At 40.7% G+C, this 27,758-nt stretch overlaps 1 protein-coding gene across 1 annotated transcript in view; it reads left to right on the forward strand.

Annotated features, from left to right (window-relative positions):
- The window catches only part of MYO9A (myosin IXA), a 152,650-nt gene that overhangs the window by 18,953 nt on the left and 105,939 nt on the right, over positions 1 to 27,758 (forward strand). Inside the window, exons 2-6 of the mRNA XM_074156627.1 lie at positions 14,598 to 14,692; positions 18,617 to 18,679; positions 19,999 to 20,098; positions 22,886 to 22,942; positions 27,175 to 27,272. Of these exons, the coding sequence (XP_074012728.1) occupies positions 14,598 to 14,692; positions 18,617 to 18,679; positions 19,999 to 20,098; positions 22,886 to 22,942; positions 27,175 to 27,272 (413 nt within the window). The remainder of the gene's footprint in view (positions 1 to 14,597; positions 14,693 to 18,616; positions 18,680 to 19,998; positions 20,099 to 22,885; positions 22,943 to 27,174; positions 27,273 to 27,758) is intronic.

Consider the following 27,758-nt stretch of genomic DNA (forward strand, 5'->3'; position numbering starts at 1 on the left):
GCTTTGAGTGAGCAAGTAGAAACAGCGTCCCCATCTTTCCTGTTCAGGATAAATAGATGCGCTCTAGGAATTTCTGCTACATCCTGCGTGCATCTCTTTATGCAAAAAGGGAACAGAATAATAAGCAGCTTAAAAAAAAAAAAAAATTCACATTATCCCAAATGGAAACAGAGTGGCTGGGCTCCTTGCTTTAACCCTGCTTTCAGGATAACGTATTCTTTAATATTTAAGGGAGATACCCTTCAACTCTACCCTTGTAGAATCTTTCCACACTGCTCCAAGCAATGCATACTGAGACATTTTGACTCTACAATGACTATGCTCTGACCACTTGAGTGGTCATCTCCTTGGTGTTCTTATGAGGTTTGGTTTGGGTGGTATGTAACGACAGCAAGTAGATTGCTGTCTGTTGGCGGTAACTTTGTGGCTCTACATATGGAGTAAAGGTTTTGGAAGTGGACAATATGCAACAAAGAAAGTGAAATCTAGATCTAAGATACCCTCCAGCCTTTTTTTCCCTGCTAAGACTGATACTTCCACATACACACGCTCTACTGGGTCTGATTAAAATCATGTGAACCATCATCTCTCTAGTTCTGCCATAACTGAAGGGAGATCCAAGACATCAAAACACATGGTGCTTTTTGTCTTGTGCTCTTTATTGGGAGCACAAAAATTCTGTCTTGGATCAGACATCACGAAGTCACGTTCCACCTCTGGAAGCTCTATCATGTGAGGGTGGTATGAGCAGTAGCTGTAGAGCTGGGCTTGTGCCTTTGGGCATCACCCTTCTGCCCCGGGGTCCTTCCCTGTTCCAGGAGTGAGTTCAGGAGAGCCATCAACTCCTTTTCTTCCAAGTACTGGTTTTTGCTTTGTTTTTCCAAACTAAGTGTAATTAGTAATGGCCCACTCTTTATTCTGATATGTTGCTGCCTGTTAGGTCACAACTCACTTCCAAATAATAGATGAAAATGAGTTTTAATGTAGGTTATTAATTATATATTGCTGCTCAGTACAGGGAGTGCTTGTTTTTGTCCATTGTTTTTCACTTCCCTGTGGTCCTCTGGTTAAAGGTCCTTTTCCTCCATTGGGTTCATCTGATGAATGTCTTGCTAAATTCAGAAAAAATACTCTGAATTTGTACTTGAGCTTTGCAGTTTGTCTCAGCCTGGCAGAAGACTTGTGTACTCCCAAAGCTTGTTGGGTTTTCCAGCTATTCCAGTCAGTCTGGTTAAAGGTAACATTATATCTGTCTACAAAAGTTGTATTGCCTCTATCTATCCTATCATAGCTGCTACAATGCCAGCATCAGGCTGTAAATCTCATTTATTTACTATATGTTCAGTTACAGAAGAATTACCAAAAGACTTAAACACTCTGTAGGGATTCTTTCAAGCTTGAAGGAAGAAATGCTGGTCTAGACGTTACTGCTGTAGAGCTTGCAGGTTTCTACCAGGGGAGTTGTACACCCTTCGTTTTATTACATGGTGATGGAGAGGGAGCATGTGGGGTGAATATCTGCAGAGCGGGAAGCAGAGAGGGTTTATCAGGCTGCATGGTGCTAATTAAGCAGAAAAGGTGTTAACAAAAAATTAGGGGTGCAGTACCTGTCTGCTGGAAACTTACCCCTTCAGGAAAACAGAAGAGAAAGAATTTCACAAGCGTGTACTTTAACAAAGCCATCTTTGAACAAGGATTGCTTATTTGGAAGCATTGGAATTGGAAATTGGATTGGAAAATTGGAAAATAAAGTCTGTCCTTACTGTTTGCTCCAGCAAGCAATGCCCCTGTGAATTTTCTGGGTGCATCTTCTGTATTTGTCCTGCTCTCAGCTATAGAGTATCGTAGAGTGGATTATTTGTGCATGACTCCCAGTGCAGGAGACAGAGGCACGTCGCTCGTTTATTCTGAGCAGGGCACCATCTGTCCATCCATCACACACCTTTTTTCTGAGTATCTTATAACCTAAATGTGGTACTGTATATACACCTTATTGTTGTATCTGCTAGATTCTTCTAAAAAGCAAAAAAGTTTAAAAGGTTAGTATTCCCCAAAACATTACATACAAAGACGAAAGCGATTGCAAAATTAAATGCTATTAAAAGCCTTTGGAGACTTAATTTGCACTTTTTAGGCGTTGTCAGGGACACAGCATCCTCTTCCCTCCTCCTTACTGTGTGGGGCTCTGGGGATCAGCTCATTCGCGCAGTAAAATGAGCTGACAGCTGGGAGGACCCTGGCTTCATATGCTGTGAAATCTGGAAGATGTATCACAAGTGATGGAGGCAGATCCCAGGAAAAGGTTCAGTGGCTCTCAGATGCTGCTCTAAAAATGGGGACTGCGTTCCTTCCTCTGGCTTCCTTTGTTTTGGGTCAAATCTCCAATGCAAAGTGTGTGGTTTGCGTTTCTTAATACGTACATGAAGAAATTGAATAGTGAAGATATTTGAGTCCGTCCCCACTTCATGATGTCTCTTGCTTGTCCAAGGTGGATGGTGAAGAGCTGCTGCTCCTCTTCACATGGGGAGAAGGAGCAGTGAGGGCTCTGTGTCCTCGGCACACTGGCCAGCACATCCATGTTTGCGCACCAAGGGTGGGCTTGGTTTGCCTCCTGCCCTTTCCAAAAAGCAGGAGAACACGTTCCCAATGCACCATCCCAACCGCTTGGCACTTTGGAAAGCTGGGCTAGGAAGAAGGTGGACAACAGAAAAATATCTCTGTTGGTTTTGCACCGTGTTTTCTGCTGTGTGGAAAGTTGGGAGTACAAAATCTCACCGTGTTTCCCTTAATTTTATTAATTCAGGGCTTTCTTTTTTTGTTGGAATTTTAAAAAAACAAAGAAACCCAAACTATTCTCAAAAATACCAGCTATTTTTGAGACTATATATATATATACCACCTATACTCAAAGACTATTCTCAGAAATGCCAGCCTTGGCAGTAGTGAAGAATACTGGGCAAAGCTAAACAAGGTGCTTTGGGCAGGGTGGGCTTTGAAGTGAAAGCTCCTTCTCTGCTGGGAGGCCTCTTGCGTGACAAACCAAATTGCGAGCCCGTGCCCGTCCCCTGTTCTGCGCTTGCTTCACAGCTGTTCCTTTCTCTGCAGACAGCGGATGCTTTGGTGTCATATTTACCCCTAGCTTAGTAACCTTTTTGCAGCTTATAGAAAACCTCTCCATCACAAGCTCAAAACCCACATTTAATACCTTTGGAAAGGTGACAAGTGGCACCTCTTAAATTGTCCTATTTTGCTTTACCTAACGGCTGAAATTACCTGTTTAAGCAGTTGCATCCTCTCCAACGACAAGTGCCTGATAGGAATACATTGATTTTTGAGACGTCTCTTTTGCTCTCTAAAAATAACCAGTGCCAGCCGTTGTTTTTCCTGGCACTTATCAAATATTCTGGTCACTGGTAAGATAATTATTTTCTTTAACGCACTTCTGAGGAGAAGGATCTGGGACTCCTGGTAGACAGCAAAATGACAATGAGCAAGCAATGTGCCCTTGTGGCCAAGAGGGCCAATGGGATCCTGGGCTGCATAGGGAAGAGTGTGGCCAGTAGGTCAAGGGAGGTCATTCTGCCCTTCTACTCTGCACTGGTGAGGCCACAACTGGAATATACTGCACCCACTTCTGGGCTCCCCAGTTCAAGAGAGACAGGGAACTACTGGAGAGAGTCCAGTGTAGGGCAACTAAGATGATTGAGGGGTTGGAGCATCTCCCTGATAAGGAAAGGCTGAGAGAGCTGGGGCTCTTTAGCCTGGAGAAGAGAAGGCTGAGGGGAGACCTTATCAATGCTTCCAAGTATCTAAAGGGTGGGTTGAAGGAGGATGGAGCCGGACTCTTTTCAGTGGTTCCCCGTGACAGGACAAGGGGCAACGGGCACAAGCTGGAACATGGGAAGTTCCATTCAAATATGAGGAAGAACTTCTTTCCGGTGAGGGTGCCAGAGCCCTGGAACAGGCTGCCCAGGGAGGGTGTGGAGTCCCCTTCTCTGGAGATCTTCAAGACCCACCTGGATGCAGCCCTGAGTGATGTGCTTTGGGCAACCCTGCTTTAGCAGGGGAGTTGGACTGGATGATCTCTAGAGGTCCCTTCTAACTCTGACAATTCCGTGATTCCATATTGGCTGATGAGATAATTATATTTTTTTTCAGGGCTACCCATTGCTCTGGCTCCCACAGGTGCCGTGGCCCATCCCCGGTACTTAGTAATAAGCATTTTTAATTTCCAATTTCAGCATTTGGGGCTGTGCTAAAAAGGGGAAAAGATATTTTTATGGATCAATCCGATGTCTGAAGCTGCCCATGGCTACTGAAAGGTTGCAAGCGCAGGCCGGCAGAGCTGCTGTGGTGTGAGTAATCTTAAGTGCGTACAACGGACGGAAATGTGATACTGAAGCTTAACAGCGCTTGAAATTTTGGAGTTGCATCAAGAAGGGTTGCAGATTATTTATATAATCCCACAGAAAAGCAGGGAAGAGCTGGAGACATGTATATTCACGTTTAACCTTGTCCTTACTCATGCAATATTTTACATGGCACAAAACAACGTGGGTTAAATTGTGTTGATTTCATGGCAGAGCTCTGATAGTAGGTTTGGGGTTTTTTTGTTGTTGAAGAGGAGGGTGTGTATTATTTTTTTTGTCTGTAACTAGCAGAAAGTAGCTGAGGTCTAAGAGGAAGGATAACACAGGCAGAAGCCAAGCTGGGTCTCGTATTACAGTGGTATGTTTTTGTTGCTGCTAACGTGTTTTTGTTTTTCTTCATTACACATATTTCTCTTGGGAAAAGCAGGAAAAAATATGTGTGTAAAATATACATGAGAGCTCCCGGCCTCTGCTAAGAGGTTCCAGATGGGAGGCGTTACGGTAGGGACACTTTCTCCTGCCTTTTGGTTTGTGGCATTGATTTTGGTGACAAACTGCAGGAAAACTTGTGTCTGGCCCAGAGCAGGGAATGTTTCAATTTTTCTAGCCTTTTTTGGGTTATCCAAGTATGCAGTGGGAAGTTGAAACTTTGTTTCTAAACATTTAAGTTTATGGCCCCCGTGTAGAATCGTTATATTAAAAAAAGGCAAAAAAGTAGGGTTTTGAAGGGACTTCAAGAGGCATTCTCCAGGGGCTGGAGGGGGTCCAAGGGTTGTACACCAGACCAGTTGCCTCTCCCTAATTTAGAGGCTGATGACTGGGGAGGAGGGGATGGAAGCTGGTGGAGATGCCTCTCAAAGGAACGAGACTCTTGCCCGTGGGCGATGTTTCACTTCTATGCTAGGCAGCAGCTCTTGGCTCCAACTGAGGTTGGCTTTCCGTTGGAGATGCTCATCTTTCAGGAAGACCTCCCCAAACTTTGATGGCTTGTTTCCAGACCTGCCCTCAGGCTGAAGGTCCACAGTTCTACCACCCAAAGCAAACAGTGTTGCAGCAAGAAACGCAGCCTGGGCTCGGGCAATACCAACCTGTCATCACTATCTCTTACAATAAGTGAGTCACAGTTTCAGCGAGCACTTCCGAGTGCTACGAGAGCCGTCAAAAAGTGACAACGGAGATAAGAGCTTACGTATGGCAGAACATACTGTCCTACAATGTTGTCCTAACGTGGTCTCCTGCTGTATAATGAAATTATGTCTTAAAAAATAGTGCTCAGTATGGAATGTTGTGTGTTGTACCATTTGAAACATCAGTGCTTCCAAGACAAGGTGCTTCTGGCCAAAAAAGACCTGAACCATGTTACTTTTGGAGGTGCTGAAGCTGTGGCGATGACTGCCTTTCTACAGCTCTCTGTGATGCTCAATGCACTAAAAAAGCTGTGGGAGTTTTGGGCCCCCTACCACAAAAAAGACATCGAGGTGCTGGAGCGGGTCCAGAGAAGAGCAACAAGGCTGGTGAGGGGTCTGGAGCACAAGTCTTATGAGGAGAGGCTGAGGGAACTGGGGGTGTTCAGCCTGGAGAAAAGGAGGCTGAGGGGAGACCTTCTTGCTCTCTACAACTCCCTGAAAGGAGGGTGTAGAGAGGCGGGGGTCGGTCTCTTCTCCCAAGTCACGGGCGACAGGACTAGAGGAAACGGCCTCAAGTTGCACCAGGGGAGGTTCAGGCTGGATATTAGGAAAATTTTTTCACTTAAAGGGTTATCAGACATTGGAATGGGCTGCCCAGGGAGGTGGTTGAGGCACCATCCCTGGAAGTGTTCAAAAGACAGGTTGACGTGGTGCTGGGAGACATGGTTTAGTGATGGTGTTGCATTTTGTTGTTTTGTGGGTGTTTATTTTTGTCAGTTAGGTTGATGGTTGGACAAGATGATCTTGAAGGTCCCTTCCAACCTAGAAGATTCTGTGATTCTGAGTTACTTTGGAGGCAGCAGTTTACCCCCATCTTCTGCAGAGTGCTGAAACACGTGGATATTTGTCTGATTTTGGAAATGGAGAAGTTATATTTTCTTTAGTGGTGGCCTCACAGCAGGTGAGACACGAGTGGTCAACAGCTTTGGAGACTCAAAAGCCTCAACCATGATGAAAAGGGCAATCCTAGTACCATGTATGTCATCTTTTCCTTGGCTCAAGGGCCGTGAGCTGCTCTTTTATTTACAATAAGACTTTTTTTTAAGTAAAGGAAATCAGCTGCGGTCCTGTTGCACTATGGGGTTATTTCTAGCAATTACAGAGAAGTTTTAATTGCAGCATCAGCTGTTTGTGATGCATCGGTGCACTTCATCTAGCTTGGTAGAAATGGGTTATGCAAGATGGGCAAATTGTGGTATGACTTGATGTTGTAATATATAATATAACCTATTTGATAGTCACTTTATATTAAGGGGGTTTTATCTGTCAATATTCTATTAGTGCTGTTTTGTTTCTGCTGTAGTGCTTGTTTATGGTACTTGTATTGCTTACTGGAGGAACGTAATGTCTCCTCCTTAAGCTATGCCTTGTTTTCAACTGGTCATTTTATTGCTCTGTGATTATTTTATATCTCTATTGGTATGAAAAAATTATTTGAAGCACCGATTAAGGAGATTTTGCTCAGTCTTGGGACCTGTCAGTCACTTGCTATCTGCCTCTGATGTAGTAAAGCTTGTTCTTTGGCTGCAGAATATAAATGTTGGGAGCTGTAACCATCCCCTGGGTTGGAGAGACCCCCATAATAACACCAAGGTGTTATAACACCATAATAACACCACTTCATTTTGGGATACTTACGTAAACCCGAAGCTGAATCCAGCCTGAAGATATTTTTCCACGAAAATATTTGTTGGCCGATGTGGGTGAGCTTGCTGGAAAACACGGGTGCTTGGCTGCTCTTCCCAGGGCTGTCCACCCTACGCATAGAAAAAAAAATAAAATCAATGTATGAGCAGAGAACCAGGGATGTGAGCCAGGTTTTATGGATTTGGCAGCCTCCGCCTCCAGGATCCATCCATACCGGTGTTTGCCAATGACTGTCTCCCAGTTTAGCTGGGGTTTTTTTCCCGCTACGGCACTTACATAAGGAAAACTGTCCCCATTTGGGAAGGGGACTTAAGTAGGAGGCTTTGGTTTGGTTTGGAGGTTTTATTTTGTTGCATCGTGGTTACATGGTAATGCCTTTTTTTTTTCCAGAGCGTTGCTTAAAAGGAAGAAGCTGAAATGGGCTGATCCTGTGCTTAAGTATGGGAAAAGGAGGAATATTCTGCCAACGTTGAGGTGTTTGCCAGGAATGCAGATGCTAAATCCTACTTTTTATGTAGCTGATTGAGTATCTGCATCAGCAGAACTTTTAATCTCCCGAACAAGTGTGTGCTCTAATGACTTTTATAGTACTTTATCTGGGGTATCTTGCCCTATAAGTGTATTTAATGGTGCTCTGATATTTCCCTTACATATGCTGGCACTTCTTTTATCTGTTTAAATTGACCTCAAAACCTTCTCCAAATCAGTGCTCTCCTATTAAAAGTCATTTTCTCCCATAGCTGAATTAGGCGGTGGGAACTCTAAATGCACAAACTGTCTTAACTGACCCTATATTTTAAGCCTAATTGCTGCAAAAGATTCGTTGGTTAATTGCTCTATCCCAGGATGGTGACCTGATTCAGTAGAGGGCAGAAATGCTGTCCTTGAATAGTCTCAGTTTTGCTGTGGCCAGGTACGTTTAGTGCAAATGTTTTGCAATGATAAGGCCATTTTAGTTGGCACAAATGATCTGTAGCACAAAAATTAAATTAAAAAAGATGTTTCGTAGCCTATAGCATGAGAATAGTATTTTGTACCTAAGTTAACAGACACGCCTTCTTGTACTTTAATACGGTAGAACTCTCTTGGCTGTCATTCAGTAATTGTAACTATGAAATTATGTATCTGATGTGCTTTCTATTGAAAGAATACTGCTGAGCTTAATTCTGGATAGTGAAGGGTACGCTGGCACTGACAGCAGGATGAAGAGTGTTTTAGCCTTCATAAATGCAAGAGATTGTACGAGCAAGGAGACCCCTTAAATATGGTTTTGGACCTTCAGGCAGTCTTTGCAAGCCTGTCCATATGGACCTGTTCTCCTTAAGGTCCATAGGGACAGGAGGGAGAGGAAGGGTCTTTTAGCGCTTCCCAGGTGACTTTCCCCATCTGAAGTTACTTGCAGGTCCTGTATTTGAAAGGTTCTTTGATGGGGAATGAAAAGCAAGGAGAAGACAGGGTTTGCATCTTTTGGTTGCTGTGCCAGCTTAAAAAAACCTAATTTTATGGAAAGAAACAGAGAACGATGTGGTTTTGAGAAGCTTGTAAACAAAAAATCATGCTAATAGGAGACACTACAGAAAGCAAACACCAGCAAAGAGATGTTCTGCTGTGCCTTGCTATCAAAGACTATTATGGGATTGGATTTTGTTCTAGGCGATTTGTTGAGATGTGACTCTTATGTCTGGGCTCTCCCCGCCCCAGAATAGTGAGGAAGGTGGCTGGATACTTGAAAACTGGAGAATAAGTGTGGTTGGCAGGGACCTCCAAAGGACATCCATGTTCAGGGCAGGTCAAGTGGGCTCAAGGTCTTTTCCTAGAGCAGTTGCTCTTTCTTGGCTTGATAGGGAGTTGGGTTCCCACCATGGATCTGATCACCGGTCCCTTTGAACCACCAGCTGCTGGTGGGCTTGCAGAAGTTGGAATGCTTTTCATTTCTTCTTTTACCTGTAACAGCCTTGTACCGCAAGGAAGAAAGACATAGATCTAGTATTAATATTTTTTTTTTCTTCTTCTTGTGGTGGTGCAGCAGCTGGAGCTCTGCAAATGCTTTCTCTTAAAAATACTGAGTTGTTTTATTTCACGCAACCTGTGAAATAGGTGTTGTAGGTATTGCCAACCAGGAGATGCCATGGGGGGTTATCAACTAAGTGGGGGTATGCTTTGAGAGGCAATACCTTAAAATGTGCTGTGAATCAGTCTAAGTTGTATATAAATCCTGATATGTATGAGAGACCAGGAGATTTTAGATATATATGATGTGTATGTGCTCTTTTCAAACCCCTATTTTCCATTCAAAGTCTTCTGTTCCTGTCAATAGCCAGGAGAATTTTTTCCTAAAAATTTGGAGAATAACTTTCAGTTTGTAATAGGGGAAAAAGAAAGCGTTTATCAATTATTATATATTTATTAGTAGACCTTGTGTTCAAACATCTTTGTCACCTTTGTGGTTTGAAATGGAAAATTCGGTTTTGGCTCTGTAATGTGCTTCAGTGGCCTGTTGAAGAAAAGAATAACGAAAGAGAAATCTTGAAAAGATTTTAAAGGTCAGTGTTTGGCAGTTCGGGGTTGCGAGTCGTTCTCGGGGAGAGCTCTGCTCAAGCATTGCAGTGCGAATGCTATAAATACTTTGTGGTTTGTGCTTTTTTTATCATAAAAGCATCGATGGTTTCATTAGGCAGCATGGAACATCTCGCCACAACAAAGAGAATTAAAGAACAAGGTGTCAGCACTTGGACTTGTATTTAATTGCTGTAAATGAGATATTCAGTATTACTGCTTGGCCACGCAGAACAACGTCGTGAAGGATTCACGTAAATTCTATTTTAATTTGCAAGAATTCAAGTTGTAACTCATAGTTTTTGACTTTGATACTTATTTGGGTGCTTATTTAGGTGTCGTGGTCTCTGCTGCACGGAGGTGGCTTTTAGGGCTCCTTACGGAAACTGAAAGTTGGGGGAGATATGTCAAAGTGGTATGGTTTTAGCAGCACAACTCAGGTTGATATGTTTTATTAGGCGGTGAGCTGCAGGTTTAAAAGAAGTATTTTGCAGGGCAGAAACAATAATGAGAGGGGATTTAGCAAGGCTCTAGTTTAAGTAGTCTAGATGCATTTTATGTTCTGGCCACAATTCAATATATTTCCGTTAAAAAGCAATATAACAGGACACGAAGAGTGCTGGGAGCTTGGTTGCAGGTTGAATGAAAACAAGCAAAAATGATCTTTATCATCCAGCTGTTTGTTTCAAGATGCAGAAAGGAATTCGTAACCACCGTGAATAACTTAAAAAGCTAGTGAATGCCTTGGTCACATAAAAAAAGACATTAATTTACAGAGTTTCAATATACTATTTTTTTCCTTATTTTGGAATAAAGATATTTGTGAATAATTGTTTTTTTTCAAGCATAATGTGTAGAATATTGGGAAAAATAGCCTTCAAATCTGGAACTGTATTACAGCTGATGCTTAAAGCCACCACTCTTTGTGGAAGCGTGCGCTGGGCTTCTCTACCAGAAGCTATAGATGAAGCCTATAGGGCTTGGCCTCGTATGGACTCTGCACCCGCCTTGTCCTTTACCAGCACCTGCATATGCAAAGATCTTAATTCACAAGTATTTTATTTAGCTGCATAAGTTCAGAGTAGTGTTGTATTTCCCTGGCTGCTATATTGCTGGCTGATGCTTTGAGTTCCCACCTTGCTTATACAGTTACAAGTCATTCATACTTTATGAATACATTTGATTCATGAATTCCAAAATTCACAGTAAACCAGGGAATATGAGTTTTCCAGCAGTCTCTTGTCTGACATTAACCTATTTCTTGTCCCTAGCATAAATGAGCATGACTAAATCTTGCTCCCAGTCCCTTCAGTGCCCCACAATGGACTATAACTATTAATATAACTATTCCACGATGCAATAGCCCGAATTGAGATTTTAACAGTTAGCTTGCTTTTCTTCTGACATATTCATGGTACAGCTTTCTGCAAAAAATAAATTTACATTTCAAGTAGATGACCAACCATTAAAAAATTTATCTACTAACACCTTTGTCTTTCTATATAGAAAAAATAAAATGATATGTTTGTTTTTCTTGCTAAGGGTAGGTGCTAGAGACTTATTTGAGAAGAGCTGGGCTGGGGACCCATCACACCAGTGATGTCAAGTACTTTTACTAGTGCTTTCCCTGCAGAAGCTGTTACTCTATAGGGGAATATTGCTGTTATTGTATATGGGAATGACATTCAATTAGGCTTATCTATATTACCTATATAACAGCATCTTATTGCCATTGCTATATAAGGATAAGTCACTGCGGTGTTTTCCTAGCTACAAGGGTTTGGAAAATAACCTTATTTCAGCAAAGACATTTAAAAAACCCTTATTCCGGCTGTAATTTATAATTAATCCAGATTGCATTAATATCCAGTCCAAAATGAAGGGACCTTTGGGATCAGGCAAGGAGGAAGTTGAAGTATTTGGCCACGAAACTGTTAATTCTTCTTCTTTTTTTCCCCCTGCCGTCCACGATAAGCATCTCTTTGTGCAGGAGGGTGGTAGGAGGCCCGAGGAATGGAGCTGCTGGTTCCTCCGTTGACTCACCAGCGCCGGGTCCAGGGGGGTGCTTGGCTCCCACAGAGGAACGGATTGAATTTTGTTTCCTTGCAAATGTTGAGCCCTGGCCAGTAAAAGCTTTGGTCTCCCCAAGAATTTTAGGAATGCTGTTATGGAGTTTTGTCCGTTGAGCCGCTCGACAGCTTCAAATCAATGACTTAGTAGAGGGAAATAATACGAACAGATGATAATTTGTTTTAGGGAAGTAGTTATAACTCATTTTGTGTTTTCTGAGGCTGAACTATCACATCGTGCCCCAGTTGCAGAAAGACGTGATGTCCTGTTCAGGTATATATAGATTAGGCATGCATAAATTGAATTAATAGCACTTTTTTTGGTAGCCTAATAGTTCTGTTAAAGGAACACGGGGAGTAAACCAAACAAAAATCTATTAAGTTGTCTCAAGTTAAACATCAGGCATTTCTTTAGCTACTTGTTGGCCCTTCACCAACGTGCCTGTGCCATAGAGTCAGCCTGAAGTTTAACAAGCCGCGATCCAAAGAGCTTTCTCATTTACATCAGCAATCAAGAAAAATGCATGAAAGAGGGATATTATGGGTTATGATTTCTGTAGGCGTTTGGGTTATAAGATATAACGTGGTCTGGCATGTTAATCCAGAAAAAAGCTCATCAAAAAAAGAGGACTCTCGCAGTTCCCCACTCCTGTATTTGAAACGTTTTCTCCTGACTCTAAATGTTCCTTGCTACAGAATAAAAAAAGATCTATTTCTGGGTGAGGCTCTTCCCAAAGAAATCCTAACAAATCGACCTTATTTCTCTCCATGAGCTATTACTTAAGGTATAAGCACAGGGAACCGAGCCAGAAAAACCTTTTAATATTGTTTTTTGCTTACATTTTTTGGTTGAATTATATGAAAAGGTGATTAAAATAGGACTGCTGTCCATTTAGTCTGTTCGAGTTCATATTGCTGCTGGCTCGTTTCTTCTCAAGTGAACAGCATTAATTAGGAATATAGAAAATTTATCTTGTCACCTTCACGTGATGTCTTAGATTGCGGTTGATCCTATTACAGGGAAATATTCATAACATAATTAGTATTATTTAAAACAAATATATAAATACATGGCAATGCCTTTGCTTGTGTTGAATACCAATGTATCCTGCTTCTAAGCTGCTTTGTTGTGTCTCTGCTCACTGAAATACCTGGAGCAGGACAGGTAAATCCTTTAAAATATTAAATAGCATCCCATCTTGTAATGCCAAAATGCCTATTTTGGGGGGGAGGATGCCTGGATTGTCATCGCCAGGAGAGTTTTGGGGGCTTCAGTGGTCACCTGGAGGTGTGGACACCCTCCTGAGGGTGGGGTAGGGGAGGGAGGCTGGGAGCAGGGAGGATTTTGTGGGGGAATAAGCAGAAAACAATTCTTAGCAGCCTGAAAAGATGTTAAACAACTGTGGGGGAGCGTTCCTTAGCTGTTTGTCTGAAATCATCTCACTTGGTCGGCAGGTTTTGGCTATTCCAGAACTTGTTTTAGTCAACTAAAGCGAATTCATATGCAACAGCTTGAGTTTAAGCAAATCCCTGTATTCAAATGGGGGTGGGGAAATCATATCGTTATTCTGTTAGCAAACCTCCTTTGGCTCTTAAATCGTTAAATCTAACCAGATGGCTAAATAAATCTGCCTGGGAAGATAAAAGTAGATGTGAGAGCGTGCATCAGGCAGGTGCCAAATTCCTTTTTGCCAAGATTTCATTGAATTTGGCCTTTATGTTTTGCTTTTAGTTGCAAAGTTAAATCTGTAAAGGTCATTTGAAAAGCCTCAGATTATCGATGTAAAGCCCTTTTAATCTTTTCTAATAAATAGCTGAGTTAGGGAATAAATCTATTGGGAGCTCGAAGCTGAGCTCTGATATTAAGCCTCAGCAAAAAATGTATTTGTAATTGTAATTCAGTGTCCATACACAAACAACACTTAGAAACTGTCTTCTGCATAATTACCTTAAATAAATTTGGCTTGAAAGAAAAGGTGAATGATTATAAAAACTGGTTTAATAAATGAAACATTAATTGCATCTGGAAGCTTGGCAGATTCTGTCACCAGAATCTGTGGGCTGGATTATTTAAGTGATTTAGACACAATTGAAAAATACCAGATTTGGTGAAGCTAAGCTGCAGTTCTTACAGGTTTCCAATAGCTCTTCAGAGATTTCTTTTAAATGGCAGTAAATGATTCCCTGTATTAGGTGCCTCGGGAAGGTGGGGTTTTAATAAAAGCTTTGCATAATAAAAATTTTGCAAAAACAACAGCAGCAAATCAAAACACCAGTGTCTGAAATGCTGAAAATACTCTGGGTTGTGCTGGTGCTGTATATGACATTGTCTAACATCTCAGTAGCCTTCAAAGCACTAATTTTTTCCCCTAATTCCATATATAATTAAAAAGCAGCTTCCTCTAGCTCATTAAAATTTAGAATCTTGTTGGAGCAGTGTACTTTTATATTTTATTTAAATGAATAAAGCACAGCCTTAATATAAACTATAATAACTTCAAATATTAAATCTCTCTTGAACAGCTAACACTTTATTTTTAAACAGTGTTTATCTGCCCTTCATGAATACCAAATTGAAAATGAATACGGTCCCCAAGAAGCTCGTCATATTATTTTGTAGTCCATTCAACTAACTTTCACCATATGCTTTTTATTAATTATACAATGATAGCAAAATCTCCCAAAGTTAAGTTGTTAGTGCCATGCATGTCAGTAAGGTAAGGCAGTGGCTTTTTTAACGTAACGATGGCATCTCTCTCTTTTCACAGGCTTTTGGAAACGCAAAAACGGCGCATAACAACAACTCCAGTCGCTTTGGCAAATTTATTCAAGTGAATTATCAGGAGACAGGCACCGTGCGAGGGTAAGTGGGAATCTGGTTGACGGTGCTGTACGTACTCTTACCTGCGCAAGGAACCTAAACGGGGTGTTGTAGGGGTTACATGAAAAAAGGAGGTTAATTTTTTGTGGACGGTATGTTTCCCAAAATGGAGGGGGGGGGGGGGGAGGGGGCCAGATTTTAAGCATATTTAAATCCATTGGTATGAAAATGTTAGCATATCTGAGCCGCACATTGAAATGTGAATACACCTGAGCTGGCTTCAAGCCAGCTGAGGTCTCCTTCATCATGATGTCAGCTTTCTAATGAAGCTGAAATGGAACTTTTCCTCTTATGATTGTGGTTAAGGCCGGAAAGGGGAAGGTTTTAGCTAGGATGGGTTGGGGGCTGGAGCATGTGAGATAGATAGACAGTAGAGGCTTAGGCTCAGGAAGAGAAAGCCAAGGGGGGGTTTAATCCCCAGCTGCCTGATGGATTTATGGAGGCGATGGAGCCAGGCTCCTCTTCATTGCTCTTTAATTCCCCATATGCTTCCCTCTCCACCCTGAAGTCTCTCTTTAACCCAGCTCTTGACCAGTCGGGGCCGCTTTTTTCCCCCCGGGCCATTGCAAGGAGATGCTTGTCTCCATCATGGTTCTCCCCAGTTTATTTGAGCATCTCATCTGCTCCCAGAGCTCATGGGCCATAGAGCTGTGACTCCAACCTTCCTGCTCCTGGCCAGGGCCACACCAGAAGTGCTGCATGGTTGGAAACCTATGGATGAAACCTGGGTGGGCTCACCTGAGCCTGTCTTTCTCTTTAGCTTTAGACAATTTACATGGTGTCAGGTCATCACAAAGGGACTGCAACTAGCTCTAAATGAGCAGGGCTTCGTTAACTCCGCTTTTTGCCCAGGTTAATTAACTCAGTTGGAAGAATGAAGAGTAGAAGTGGCATTCCAGGGGTTGTATAATTTCTGCAGCTAGCTAAGAGATCTCTTGCTGGGACTTTGTTGTTATTTTAGAGAATGGCTTTTAAAATCTTTTCTTTCTTATTTTCCAGCAGAACAGTATCACACAAATAGGTTCCATTAATTTTTCAAATGAGCTTGGGTACTCTGTGTTCCTTGCCGCTGTTTTGTCATCCTACTAATGTTTTCATCCAAATCTGATGTTCTTTTTCTTTTTTTTTTCTTTAATTCTGGTGAACAGTTCTCTTAAAAGGATAAGCCAAGTTTTATTTTTATTTTTTTAATACATACTAAAATACAGGGTAACAAGAATCCAACAAACGCCTTAGCAATGTATTATCTTGGCATGCTATGTCAGCTTTATGGAGGTAGCCTCTATTTATACTTGGCAGATAGGTGCAAGTAACATTGTATTCCTATACTCTAGTTCATAAAATAAGAGGAATTTTCTCTCCTCTTAAAAAAACATAATGCACTTTCTTGGTCTTTGGTTACACGGTGTGATGTGACTGTGCTTTGCTACGAGCTTGTAGTGCTGCCCCAATGAAAATAAAAAACAATTAAAGAAAACCACCACCAACCAACCTGTGAGCTGTTCCTGGCATACAAGACCATGATTTTTTTCCCTAGTCTTACAAAGAAGATCACGAGTGTTTTTATGTTTTTAAAAACTCAGCATAGATTTTAAGTGCTGCCCGACTCAGCTATCGCCCTGTATTCTGCATATTATTTGCTTTGTTAATGTAACTGTAATTTGCAGCCCCGAATCAGAATTTTGCTCTGTTCCGAGGCTGAAAATAGCAGTTGAATATTTGCTTACAAACCCTATGAATATAATGACTCAAAACTTGAAGCGAATTTAAACTTAAGAGATGTAATAGCCAAGAGATTTAGTAGCAGCCGACCCCGCCCCATGAAATGAAGTCTTTGAAGATGTCTTTAAAATTGATGGAGCACGAGCAATGGCTACAGTTAAGTGCGTTCCCATAAGGCTTTATGAATTTATTATGTCCTGGTCGATGATAAGCAAGTTCTGGAGGAAGGTCTTTGCAACCTGTTCGCTCCTCGTATGATGATCAAAAGCTTCAACGTCTGACACGCTCCATAAAATTGCAAAAGAGCCAGCGAGGAGACATTTTAATTAAAAGCACTGGTGTGCTGGTACGGTGGTAAATCTGTGCGATGGCACAAGGCTGTATCTCACATCCCATGAGCTGGTGCTTTCAAACACGCTGTGCTTGGGTGTTTTGCATGTTGGTATTTGTATATGAAATTCAGTCTCAGATTTCAGGTGATGTTACCTGGGATGCTAAGTACAGGCTCTGTAGCATGCTTAAATGAGTATTTCACACGAAATCGTACTCTTAGAACTCCTTTTCTTTACTCTTAAAGGTAGTTTGGACATAATTGACAACAGTAAATAAAAAGAAAATATTTGGAGACATCTGGTTTTTTTATACTTAAATTGGTTTTCCTTTTCACTATCCTATTAAAAGATGGGACGTATGTTCTTCTTGGGACGTGTTTTCATTAGGACCTTTGCAGTAAGCAAGGAGTATTTTACCATAACAGCATTTTAGTTGCATCTACAACAAAATAAAAATAAATGTCCAAAAATTAGCCCTGATTTTTGGGGGGGGTGGTGGTGTCTATAATAAGAGCAGAAAACAGAGAAGAAGGGATGAAATGCGAAGGGTGGTGGAGGTGATGCAGGTTGTTGTACGGAGCTCCCCAGGGGTGGGAGTGGGATCTGGGACACTCTGGTACCTTTTTCATTCCTCTGTTTGCTGAGCCGGCAGTGAATTTACGGTGTGGCTTGGGAAGGAAAAATTGGTTCCAGGCTAGAAAGGGAATAAAAAAAAAAAAACCCTGTTGGTGAGGAACATCCATAGACTATTCTAAGCTTCCTTGCAGGGAATAAATAAGAATAAAGCTTTTTGGTGCATATCATACAGAGGTATAATGCTGCTATGCTGTCTGTCTTTCTTTACTCCTCCTAGCCAGCAAGATCATCATTGGGGGTTGGATGTGCCATTTCCAGTAGCATATCCTAAGATTTGTCATAAATCCTCTGCAGCATGTGCAAATGATTTATTTTATTTTATTTTTTAGTGAAAGAGGGGGACAATTACTGAGATGCAAGTAATAAATAGGTCTGTCTTCCCCCTCTGGAGACTATGGTGGAGAAGCGATCTTAGAGGCACCTCCTTGTCCTACCATGCCCAAGGTTCATTGGGTTTCTCGATTCGTACGTGGCTGCTAATGTCGGTGCCACGTCACCGGGCGTCTGTAGCTGGAAGAGCACAGCTACATCATCAAAATTGCCAATTATAACTCCAGTTTCTAAATCCCTATCATTACTGGTTAGTATTGTTTGGAAGAAAAAACCTGCCGAAGCTTGTTTTAGCTCGACAAGCTTGAAAAAAGTATTTAATATGTAAATTAAACATGTTTATTATGGAGGCTCTTAGGATAAAATGTAAACTCCAATAAGGAGCTTTTGCAATTGTTTATTTTCTGACTGTAGCCACAAGTTAATAACCCAAGTTTTTGTTGAGAAGTGGCTCCTCCGGAAGAGGGAACAGTGATTTGGAGACTGAGTCTGCAGCTAAATCTGATCTTGCAAACTTTTGCACCCAGATATATTTCTTGTGTGCACAAATCTTGGTCTGCAAGCGATTTTGTATTGCTGGCTTTGGATTAAATAAGTATCTGAGATTCTTCCTTGCTGTCAAAATTTCCCCCTGCGTTCCTTGCCCATAGGCTAACGCATCTGAGATCGTGTTTTTCATATCCAAGTTAGTGTTGGCTTTGTATCAAACCAAAAAAACCTCAAAAGCCAAACATAATATTGGGCTTGTTCTGCCTAGGAAGAAATTTATATAACTAAGTGAAACAAAGCTGAAACTTTTTTGTGTGTGTACTGAGTCCTGGTAAAGCTGTGTTCGTTTAAGTTGAATATTGGGTCAATGAATAACGCTTTTATTTTTTCCTTCCAGAGCTTATGTTGAAAAGTACCTCCTGGAGAAATCGAGACTAGTCTATCAGGAGCACAATGAACGGTAGGTGCCTATATTTTGCTTACAGGGCTGGTTTTCACTTCAATATGTGCCTATAGAGCGGCACAGAGAGCTTAAACCCCTCTTTGGGCTGACACCACGGATCAGGATTTTCATGCTCCTAACCCTGGGCTTCAAAGAGAAATGATGCATTTTCTGTCTTGCTGTTTAGGGAGGAATATACTACCCAGGGAAAATAAACTCCATTATTTTATTCACAGTCAAAGAATCATAGAATGGTTAGAGTTGGAAGGGACCTTAAAGGCCATCTAGTTCCAGCCCCCCTGCCATGATTTTCCATTGTCTTTATGATTCACATCATATGGATTATTACATACCATTTGTTTCTTTGTGCAACTTGTAAGCTATTTAGTATCTAATTGGGGTTGGGGGGGGGGATGATGGTATTTTAGTTCTGTTTTACAGTTCTAAACACACTAAAGCCATCAGAAGGGCCGCTAGAAAAAGCTAAAATTATATAGACACCAAATTTAAGCAAATTGTTTTAATTGCAACGTAATATTTGTTACATACTCCTCTCTCAGTAATTATCACTCTAATTTTAAATAAATTTGCTGCTTCCAGTTATTTTTCAACTCTTGGCACTTCTGTCTGTGTTTCCCTTTTGAGAAGTTTTCCCGAATGCTCATGGGCTGATCCCAGAGTTAAAGAACTCGTACAACCTTGACAAGCGTACTCCTGGGTGTTGCAAGATGATTAAACGTGTTTCCTCCTGAAAAACATCCAGCATAAAAGCAAAGTCTTAATTTTAGGAATACTGCTACACTCTTAGCGTTAATCTGTGTTAGAGTTGTGTTGAAGCAAAACAGATGAATGTCACTTGGGGTGGTTTTAGTGTTAGTATTCTTCAAGTAGTTTGAGTATTTGAGTAGCTGTAAAAATTAAAGATTTTTCTGTTCTTACAGAACTGCAACTGCAAAATCATTACCTTTTTAATGGTCATAAAGGATTAAAAATAATAACAATTTCTGCATTGCAAGGAAATATGTTGTTTTGATTCTAATAACTATGTAGTCTTTGCACATGTTTCTGGAGGAAAACGTGATGATGTTGGCTAGGAATTCTTTAAGTATATTCTGGGGCAGTGGGTGTCCTTGGATGGAAAAGAGGGATTTCATTCTCCATTACTTAATTAAATCTTTTACATCACTGCAAAGTGGGTATGGGCCACTTCTAAGGAGTGTTCAGGCCTGAGTTTGGAAGCTGGAAAATCAGGTTATGAGGTTTACATGTGCTTCTCTGCTTAATGCTGCTGCTTATTTTGAAGTCTAACTTCTTTTTTTCTTTTCATTTGTCACCAGGAACTACCATGTATTTTATTACCTCCTGGCAGGAGCGAGTGAGGAAGAGAGATCAGCGTTTCATCTGAAGCAGCCTGAGGAATATCATTACCTCAACCAGGTGGGAACACTGTACAGAAATGCAATATGGGCTCTTGCCTTTTCTACTGCTGATATTTAATGCTAATAAAGAAAAATATGTGGGGTAGTAAAAATGGGTTGTCTTAATGCTCTAGAGGCAACCTTCCACCATTGGAAATAATTCTGCATTGGCAATCTGAACAGCTGGTAGTATGGAAAAAAAATAAAAAAAAAAAATCAGTGTTTTCTGTTTTTGTCCTCTACCTGGGATATGTTCAATATATTTCAGTTTTAATTGTTGAAGGGAGAAACAGTCATAATTTACCTGTTATCTGTGTGAATGTCATTTACTCATTAACATCTGTCTGCTGAATAGGAGAAGAGGGGAAGATGTGTGATACTTGTAGCTCTTCAGGATATAACGCCTTGCATGAAGTAGTCCTAATTTTGTAGCTTCATGGCTGGCTGTTAGCATGATCTTTTGAATGTAACAGTATAATAAGTTTAATATAAAAAACCCACAGCGACCATTGAAAATGTGTGAATTAAAAATGAGTGAGGTATTACCAGTGGCCAAATAAACTCATACTTTGGAAAATCTGATTTACTTCAGGTATTTAAGATGCAGTTGCCCAGTGATCCCTGTGAATAGGGACTTTACTGCTTTTTGGTCACAAAAAAAAGAAAAAGGAGGAGGAGGAATATGCGGAAGAGTAGTTAGGTTGATTTTAACTAATTGCAATTTTCTGGGAGCTGAAACATGATTAGCAATGAAGAGTGATTTAACCCACAAGCTGGAGAGAAGCTTGTACACACAGCGCAACCCAAATTACCTTCAGTCTTTCTAGAAATATAATTTGAGTCTGGAATACGTCTCAATTACCCGGGGCTTTTTAAAGATTTTTAGCGTGGGCTATCAAGGCCAAAATCTATTGTAATATTAATGACTCCCACCCTTCTCTTATGAGGATGAGGGAATTCAAACAAATTAGTACTGTATTAAGAGCCGAAGGCTTTTTGCTCGCTGTCTCTGTGCCTCGGGAGTTAGTTGGGGAATGTGGTGGGACCGTCGGGACCATCTGCGCTGCTGTTTTGCAGTGGGAAAGTGCCAAGATCGTTTGGATCGAATTATTTGTCGCATTCACAGGTTTTTCTGGGCAATCCAGTAGTTTGTTAGTCAAAAACATTGCCTTTAATTACAGTTCATCTTTTTTTTTTTTAAGTAACAATGTTAATATTTAAAGTAAAATTATAAATCCAATGGTATGGAGTGTGTAGAACTAGTAGGAATGCGATAATTTAGGTTGAAAGGTTATTTTCATCTAAATTAGGATGCTGTGGGCAAGTAGGCTGGAGAAGGATGCTGAGGCGGGTCCAGTGGATCAGGGAAGCAGACTCTGGACTTGCCTGAACACAGCGTATGGACAATAGTGACAGTCTGAATTTTTAGGATTTTTATTATAATAATTTTAAAATTTTTAATAATTAAGATTAGTGGTAGAGAGACAATTTACCACTGACAACTATGGGAAAATGGCTCCTTTAGATGTATTCAGGGCATTATTTCATATTAAGGCCTTCTAACAGTGCAGAAACAGATATCCCGTGCCCTATAGGCAACGGCGAAACAGGAAAATAAGGAGAAAAAAGGAAAAAGAGGTAGTGGAGGAATGGGAAGAGAAACTTGGGAAACATAAAAGGGGAAAATTATAAAATGACCCTTGAGCACTTACAGTAGCTTCTTAAATGTTTCCTAGAGAAATCCCTGCCTTTTTAAAAGGAAAAAGAACGAGCTCAGAAATGAACCAGTTTAACTAAAATAGTGTTTAACTAAAAATTAAATATTAAAATTGAAAAGTTATAAAATATTGAACCAGACCCCTGAGGTCAAGGACTGGCTCAGTCCTTGAGTCAAGCATTATTTTCGTTCTCCCAGGTTCCTCAGCTCACACTGTGTTATGGAAAACAAAGGTGCAAATTTTACATTGCAGATGAGAAATAACCTATTCAGATATTTCTCCAAAATATGCTGTTATTTTGTTGACCTGTAAATGCAGGGAGCAGGTTTGAAAAAAAATACATTTTAATCTTTTTTTAAAAGCAAATTTACTTAAATTGTCCCCTGAGTTTGGATGACTTCTCTGTATCTCACACCAATGGCAGGTATCCCTTCCACTGCAAACCCTGCAACTTGCTGAATATTCTCTGTGCTGGTTATTCCCATTTCTCCATTTTGAAATTAGTGATTTGCAGGATTAGATCCTTATTTTGAGTAAGTTCCTCAGGAGTTCTGGTGCCACCCGTCTTTCCCTGTTGGGACTGGTCACCGACATGTGCTTTGACTTCTCTCAACCCCATCTCTGTCTGATTGGAAAAGGATACAATTTCCTAAAAAGCTTTCAATTGTTGCTTTCTAGTTGGTCGGAAAATTGCACTTTTGCAGCACTTCTTCGTGTCTAGAGCAGAGGTTGAGAGTAGAAGCAAAATATCTGCTCTTCAGTGTGATTTTTTCCATCAGTAGCTCTTCAGCTCTAGGTAAACCAAAGGTTTCTCCAACTGTGGAGAAAAAGAAAAGATCTTAAAATCCACTAAGCTTATTGCATGAGTCTTGAAAACACTGTGCAGAGGAATCAGAGCACCATAAATGCAAAAGCAATATAAATCTTACCTAAAAAAAGAAAAAAATAAAAGCAAAGAAGGAATGACTGTGCAGAATAACAACATTTATTTTCCTTGGAGAGTTGAGGCTGCTGCCCTGGTTAAGGAGCAGGTAGTGGGAGTTATTTTTGGTCTGATCACTGCTTAACCCGCTCTGCCTTGCTTTCAGATGACAAAGAAACCCCTCAGAGAGAGCTGGGATGATTATTGCTATGACTCTGAGCCGGTCAGTACAAGTCCCCGCGTCTTCTGTGTTGCTGGTGCAGGGCTGCTGCTCACTTGAATTTTTTAGGTGCACCAAGAGCTGAGCAGAAAACCAAGTCAAATTCAGTTTAACCTATTAATTACCCCCTCCCTTCCTCTGCCCTGCAGTGGTGTCGCTTGTGTATTAGTTCATGACGATACAGATGTTTTTTCCCTTGCCCTTTTTTGGTTCTTCCATCTGGAAAGCTTCTTCAACAGTTGGAGATGGTCATCTAGTTTTAGCAAACCAGGGTTTTTTTCTGTTGCTTCTTGATCTAGTACATGATGATTTATGGAAAATGTGATACGGCAGCAATGTGAAAATTGAAATTCCTTTCCAATAAAACAGCAAATCAGTTGCTCAAAGCCCTGAAATATGCACCAGTTCGCGATGGTTGTAGCAGTGTATCTGCTTTCCAGCTTCAAGGGATAAAAAAAGACAAAACCAAATGCATCCCCTGCAAACCATCTGCGAGAAAATCAAATCCTGATATTATTCAGAATGGAAAACTAATTCTTTCTCCTAGAATAGTCCTGCTGACATGATCATCCTTTCCAAATGGATTGACCCAAAAAAGGGAATGGTGAAGCTTCTCCCCCTTCCCCAGTTTCTCCTGTGCAACCAAGTTGGAGGCGGTGGCTCCAGTTGGCAACATGCTTTGGGTGTCTGTATGTCCCGTGATGGTCTCTGTCAGTCCTGTCTTGCATGGGGAAGCATGTTTCGGATCAGCTGCATGTTGTTCCTGCTAATTGTGCCGTGTCCTTAATGGTTGCCGAACTCTGGCTGATGCATCTGGAAGAGTAAGAGGTAATCTGGGAAGGAGACGGGTTTCACTTGGGCGAAATAAGCATCTTAAGAGCAAGAGTTCAGCTGCCAAATCCTTGGGAGAGGAGGAGGGAAGGGGACTCCAACCCCTCGAGGTTTAAAAATGTTGAATATTTTATTGACATCTTCAATACATCTTTAATCCATCAGTATCCTTAACACATGAGCATCCTTAAAGGTCCTACAAGAGCAAGGAATGAAGAGCAGATGCTTTTCTACATAACTTAGTACAGTGTACTACCTTGCAAAGACCTTAATTGCCTAAGGAATGGGTTAGGACGATTTACTGGAGGAATTAAAATTAAAACAAACACCAGACTTGCCACCTTTTCCTGAAGGGGCCAATGGTGCTCTGCCAGCTCAGGAGCTTGGGACATACCACGTTACAGTGAAACCGCGTGCTGTTACGATTTGGCTATTTAGCTGCTATTTTATTTTGCTCCAGATTGTTTTCTGTGATGTTTGTGGTAAATCACATCTTGCTTCAGTTGATGACTCACTCTTAAACATACCCTGGATCTCTCCCCGTAACCACAGATTCAACCGGCTGCAGACGTCCCATTTAGAAAGAAACCTTATATATTATATCTTCTTTAAACTTTCCATGGAAATCTATGGATTGCTCCAATGTGATGATAGTAAGCAGGGGACTCACTTTTGCTGGGAAACTAATTGCCCCAGTGGAATATTAATGACGCGTTTGGTCTGTGGGCACGGACTTTGTAATGCTTGTCTGCCCTAACATCAAGGAAACTCCCTTTTTTATATAATTATCATCCTTTTATCATCCATTAGGAAACAGTACAGAGTTGAAACACAACGGAGAGCATCTGCTTTTAAGTAGATAATTTGCAAAAGGCCTTTCCATGCGAATTAACAAGTTTGGCAATTGTTATGTAAATCAGTAATTAAATTGCCTTTGGCATAGATTGTGCTACTTCTGAGTCATCTGTGGTATTGAGCTGTTAACTCGTGACTTAATTTTGGATGAATGAAGCCACAAAATGAAATTGTCTCCTGGAATGTGGAGCACACTTGGTATCTTTTGAAAATTTTTTAAAAAAAATACTTGTTTGCAGAATCTGTGGGTATATTATTGTCCTGCAGACTCCAGGTCCCACCGTAGCGGGTGTTAAAACTTCTGCAGGTTCTTGCTGTCGTATGTGTAGTGGCTGAGGAAGCAAGTTGGCCAAGGTTTGAGTTCAGGAGGGACAACTTCTTATGCTGATATGTTATGGTGTAAATAATTGCGTTGCTGATGCCTGCTGATCTTACTGATATATAGTGCAGATATCTCTCTTGCATTCCTTTGGATAACACACACAAACACCTTATACATCTCTTAAAGGGTAATTTTCAATCGCTATTAATAAAAGGTGAAAGTGTCACTTTTCTAATGAGTATTTCCTAAGAACATGCAGGTGTGTTATTTTCTCGTTAAATTTAAAACCCTACATTGAAGCTGTGCATGGTTTTAAATGGTCTTACTGTTCAACATCTCTAAATTCACTTTGTCTGTGCAGTATTAAGTTGTTGTCCCTGAGGACCATTGATAAAAAAAATCTTCAGTTGTCTTGTCCAGTTGAACTTTTCTAGCTTTTAGTCAAGGGGATAGGGCAGTTGTGTGTGAATAGTCTCCTGTGCTGAAACAAATATCTTGAATAAGAATTTCCCCCCCTATAATCAATAGCTATTGCTGTAATGATGCTCCGGAGTAGGGTGAAGAACATATCACTGATACAGTTGTGAGGCTTAAAATGTGGGTATGTGCTGTAAGACACAAAGCTGATACTATAAAATAACTTCATTCTATATAGTCTGTATTTATGATTTTGTTTCTACGTACTCTATAAGTGAGTACGAGTGTCTTTGCAAGTAACAGTCATCATACTGTGACTGCTTGGTACCTTAATTAATTGTCACTGCATCTGCAGCTATAACTTTTAATTAACATACTTGGATTAACTTGTAGAAAGTCTCTATTTAAGTGTTAGTAAAATATTCTGGGGTATAAGATAACATTATATTGTGTGATGCACAATAAACTAATTTTGATTCAGAGACTGGGAATTTTTATAGGCAACGATGGGAAAAAGTATTAAATATGAGCTATGAAGCGAGATAGAATAATCAACGATCCATGGAGTGGCCCAAGGTGAGCCAAGGCAAAAGAAACCTGGCATTACTAGTTTATGTACTCATTAAAGGAGGATTAATTTATCTACATTCCCTAAATATTGGTGCAGGACAATATTAGTTGGGTCCAGAATGTCATTAGATTTCCCTGAAAGTATCAATGACTCTCACTGGGTTGGGAATTGTCTGAAAAGCTAAACTCTTCAGACACACTAGCTTCAAAGAAATACAAAATGTAGTGGATTTCAAATTCCATCCATGCTTACATTTTTAGAAAACTTCTTCGTAGTTAGGGTAAAGTCAGTGAAAGATATATTTAGAGCTTCCACTTTCCTATGCAGAATTTAATTTACTGATATTTTACATGAAATTATGTGAATTCTATTTTAAAACCGAATTCTTCCTCTTTAGTTACAGGAACTCATGATGGACCAGACTTAATGTGAATAAACTGCTTGTAAATGTGTAACATATTTCATCCCGTTGTTAATTCACATCCTTTTTTATATGCTAATTATCCCACATTGACGAACTCTAACTGTACCGTTAGAACGGTGCCACTCAATGCTTGTGTTAGAGGTTAAACCTAGGAAATAAGGATGTGTCTGCTGGAAAAATTAGGCAAAAAAAGTTGTTTTGGAATATATATACCAATGTAGTCCTCTCTGAGGTCCAGGCTCTTCAAACCAAGGCAACTGTGGTGGAGATGTAGCATCCTGTGAAAGACAATCTCACCACACTGGATAAAAATGCAGTACAAAGAAAAAATGTTTGTGTATACAAGAAATAATTATTGTATTGGAATTTGCACTTTGGTTCTCTTTTCCAGAAATTCCTTACAGAAGCAGATTCTCCTAAGCAGCTCGATTTAAAAAAAAAAATAATAATAAAAAAAATAAATTAAAAAAAAACCTTTTAATTGTGGCTACTCTTTTTAATATTTAAGAAGAAAAATTCTGCCCTGTCACTGGAGCTAATCCTGGTCTTTTACTGTATTGTGTTTCTTGCTGTACCTGCTCTGGTGCTGTGAGTCCCCGTGTCCCTGGGCTGGGTGTCGGGGTGTAATCAGCCAGTTATTCCCCATAATGTCAGTGGGGCTTCCTGGATATCTTATTTCCCAGTGCTAGATTGGAAATGTTCTAGTTGCTGACAAAAAGCACTAAAGGATATTTATGAAGTGTTGACTTCTCCATCTGGACCTGTTCTGATCTTAATTTCTTCGAGTGCTTAATCTTTCTGTTTGAACCCACCAGGACTGCTTTTCCGTGGAAGGGGAGGACTTGAAGCATGACTTTGAGCGCTTACAACTAGCCATGGAGATGGTGGGGTTTCTTCCCAAGACTCGCAGACAGTGAGTTCATTTTCCATATTGATAGCTTGGAAGAGTATATTAATTAATAAACCATCTGTAATCAGTGAGATAATTCACCTGACTTGAGCTAGCGTAACTGTTCTGCCCTACGTAACACACCAGGCTGGTGAGAAGGAATAATTGGTGGGACACTGGAAGTGGTTGCCCAGGGAAGCTGTGGATGCTCCATCATTGGAAGTGTTCAAGGTCAGGTTGGACGGGGCTTTGAGCAACCTGGTCTAGTGAAAGATGTCCTTGCCCATGGCAGGGGGGTTGGACTAGATGATCTTTGAAGGTCCTTTCCTCCCCATCCCAACCTAAAATTTAAAGATATAAACAAAATATGCTCATCGTCACTGTAATTAACGATTCTCGTTATGCAAATAGTGTGTTGGCATGAAGTTGGCACCTGGAAGTATTTTTCAATTGTTCATGAATAGTCATGCCTTACTCTGCATGTCGTGAATCCAGATCCTGATTTAATCA

Source organism: Numenius arquata, chromosome 11 (genome assembly GCF_964106895.1).
Source record: "Numenius arquata chromosome 11, bNumArq3.hap1.1, whole genome shotgun sequence".
In the NCBI taxonomy this organism is placed as follows: Eukaryota; Metazoa; Chordata; class Aves; order Charadriiformes; family Scolopacidae; genus Numenius; species Numenius arquata.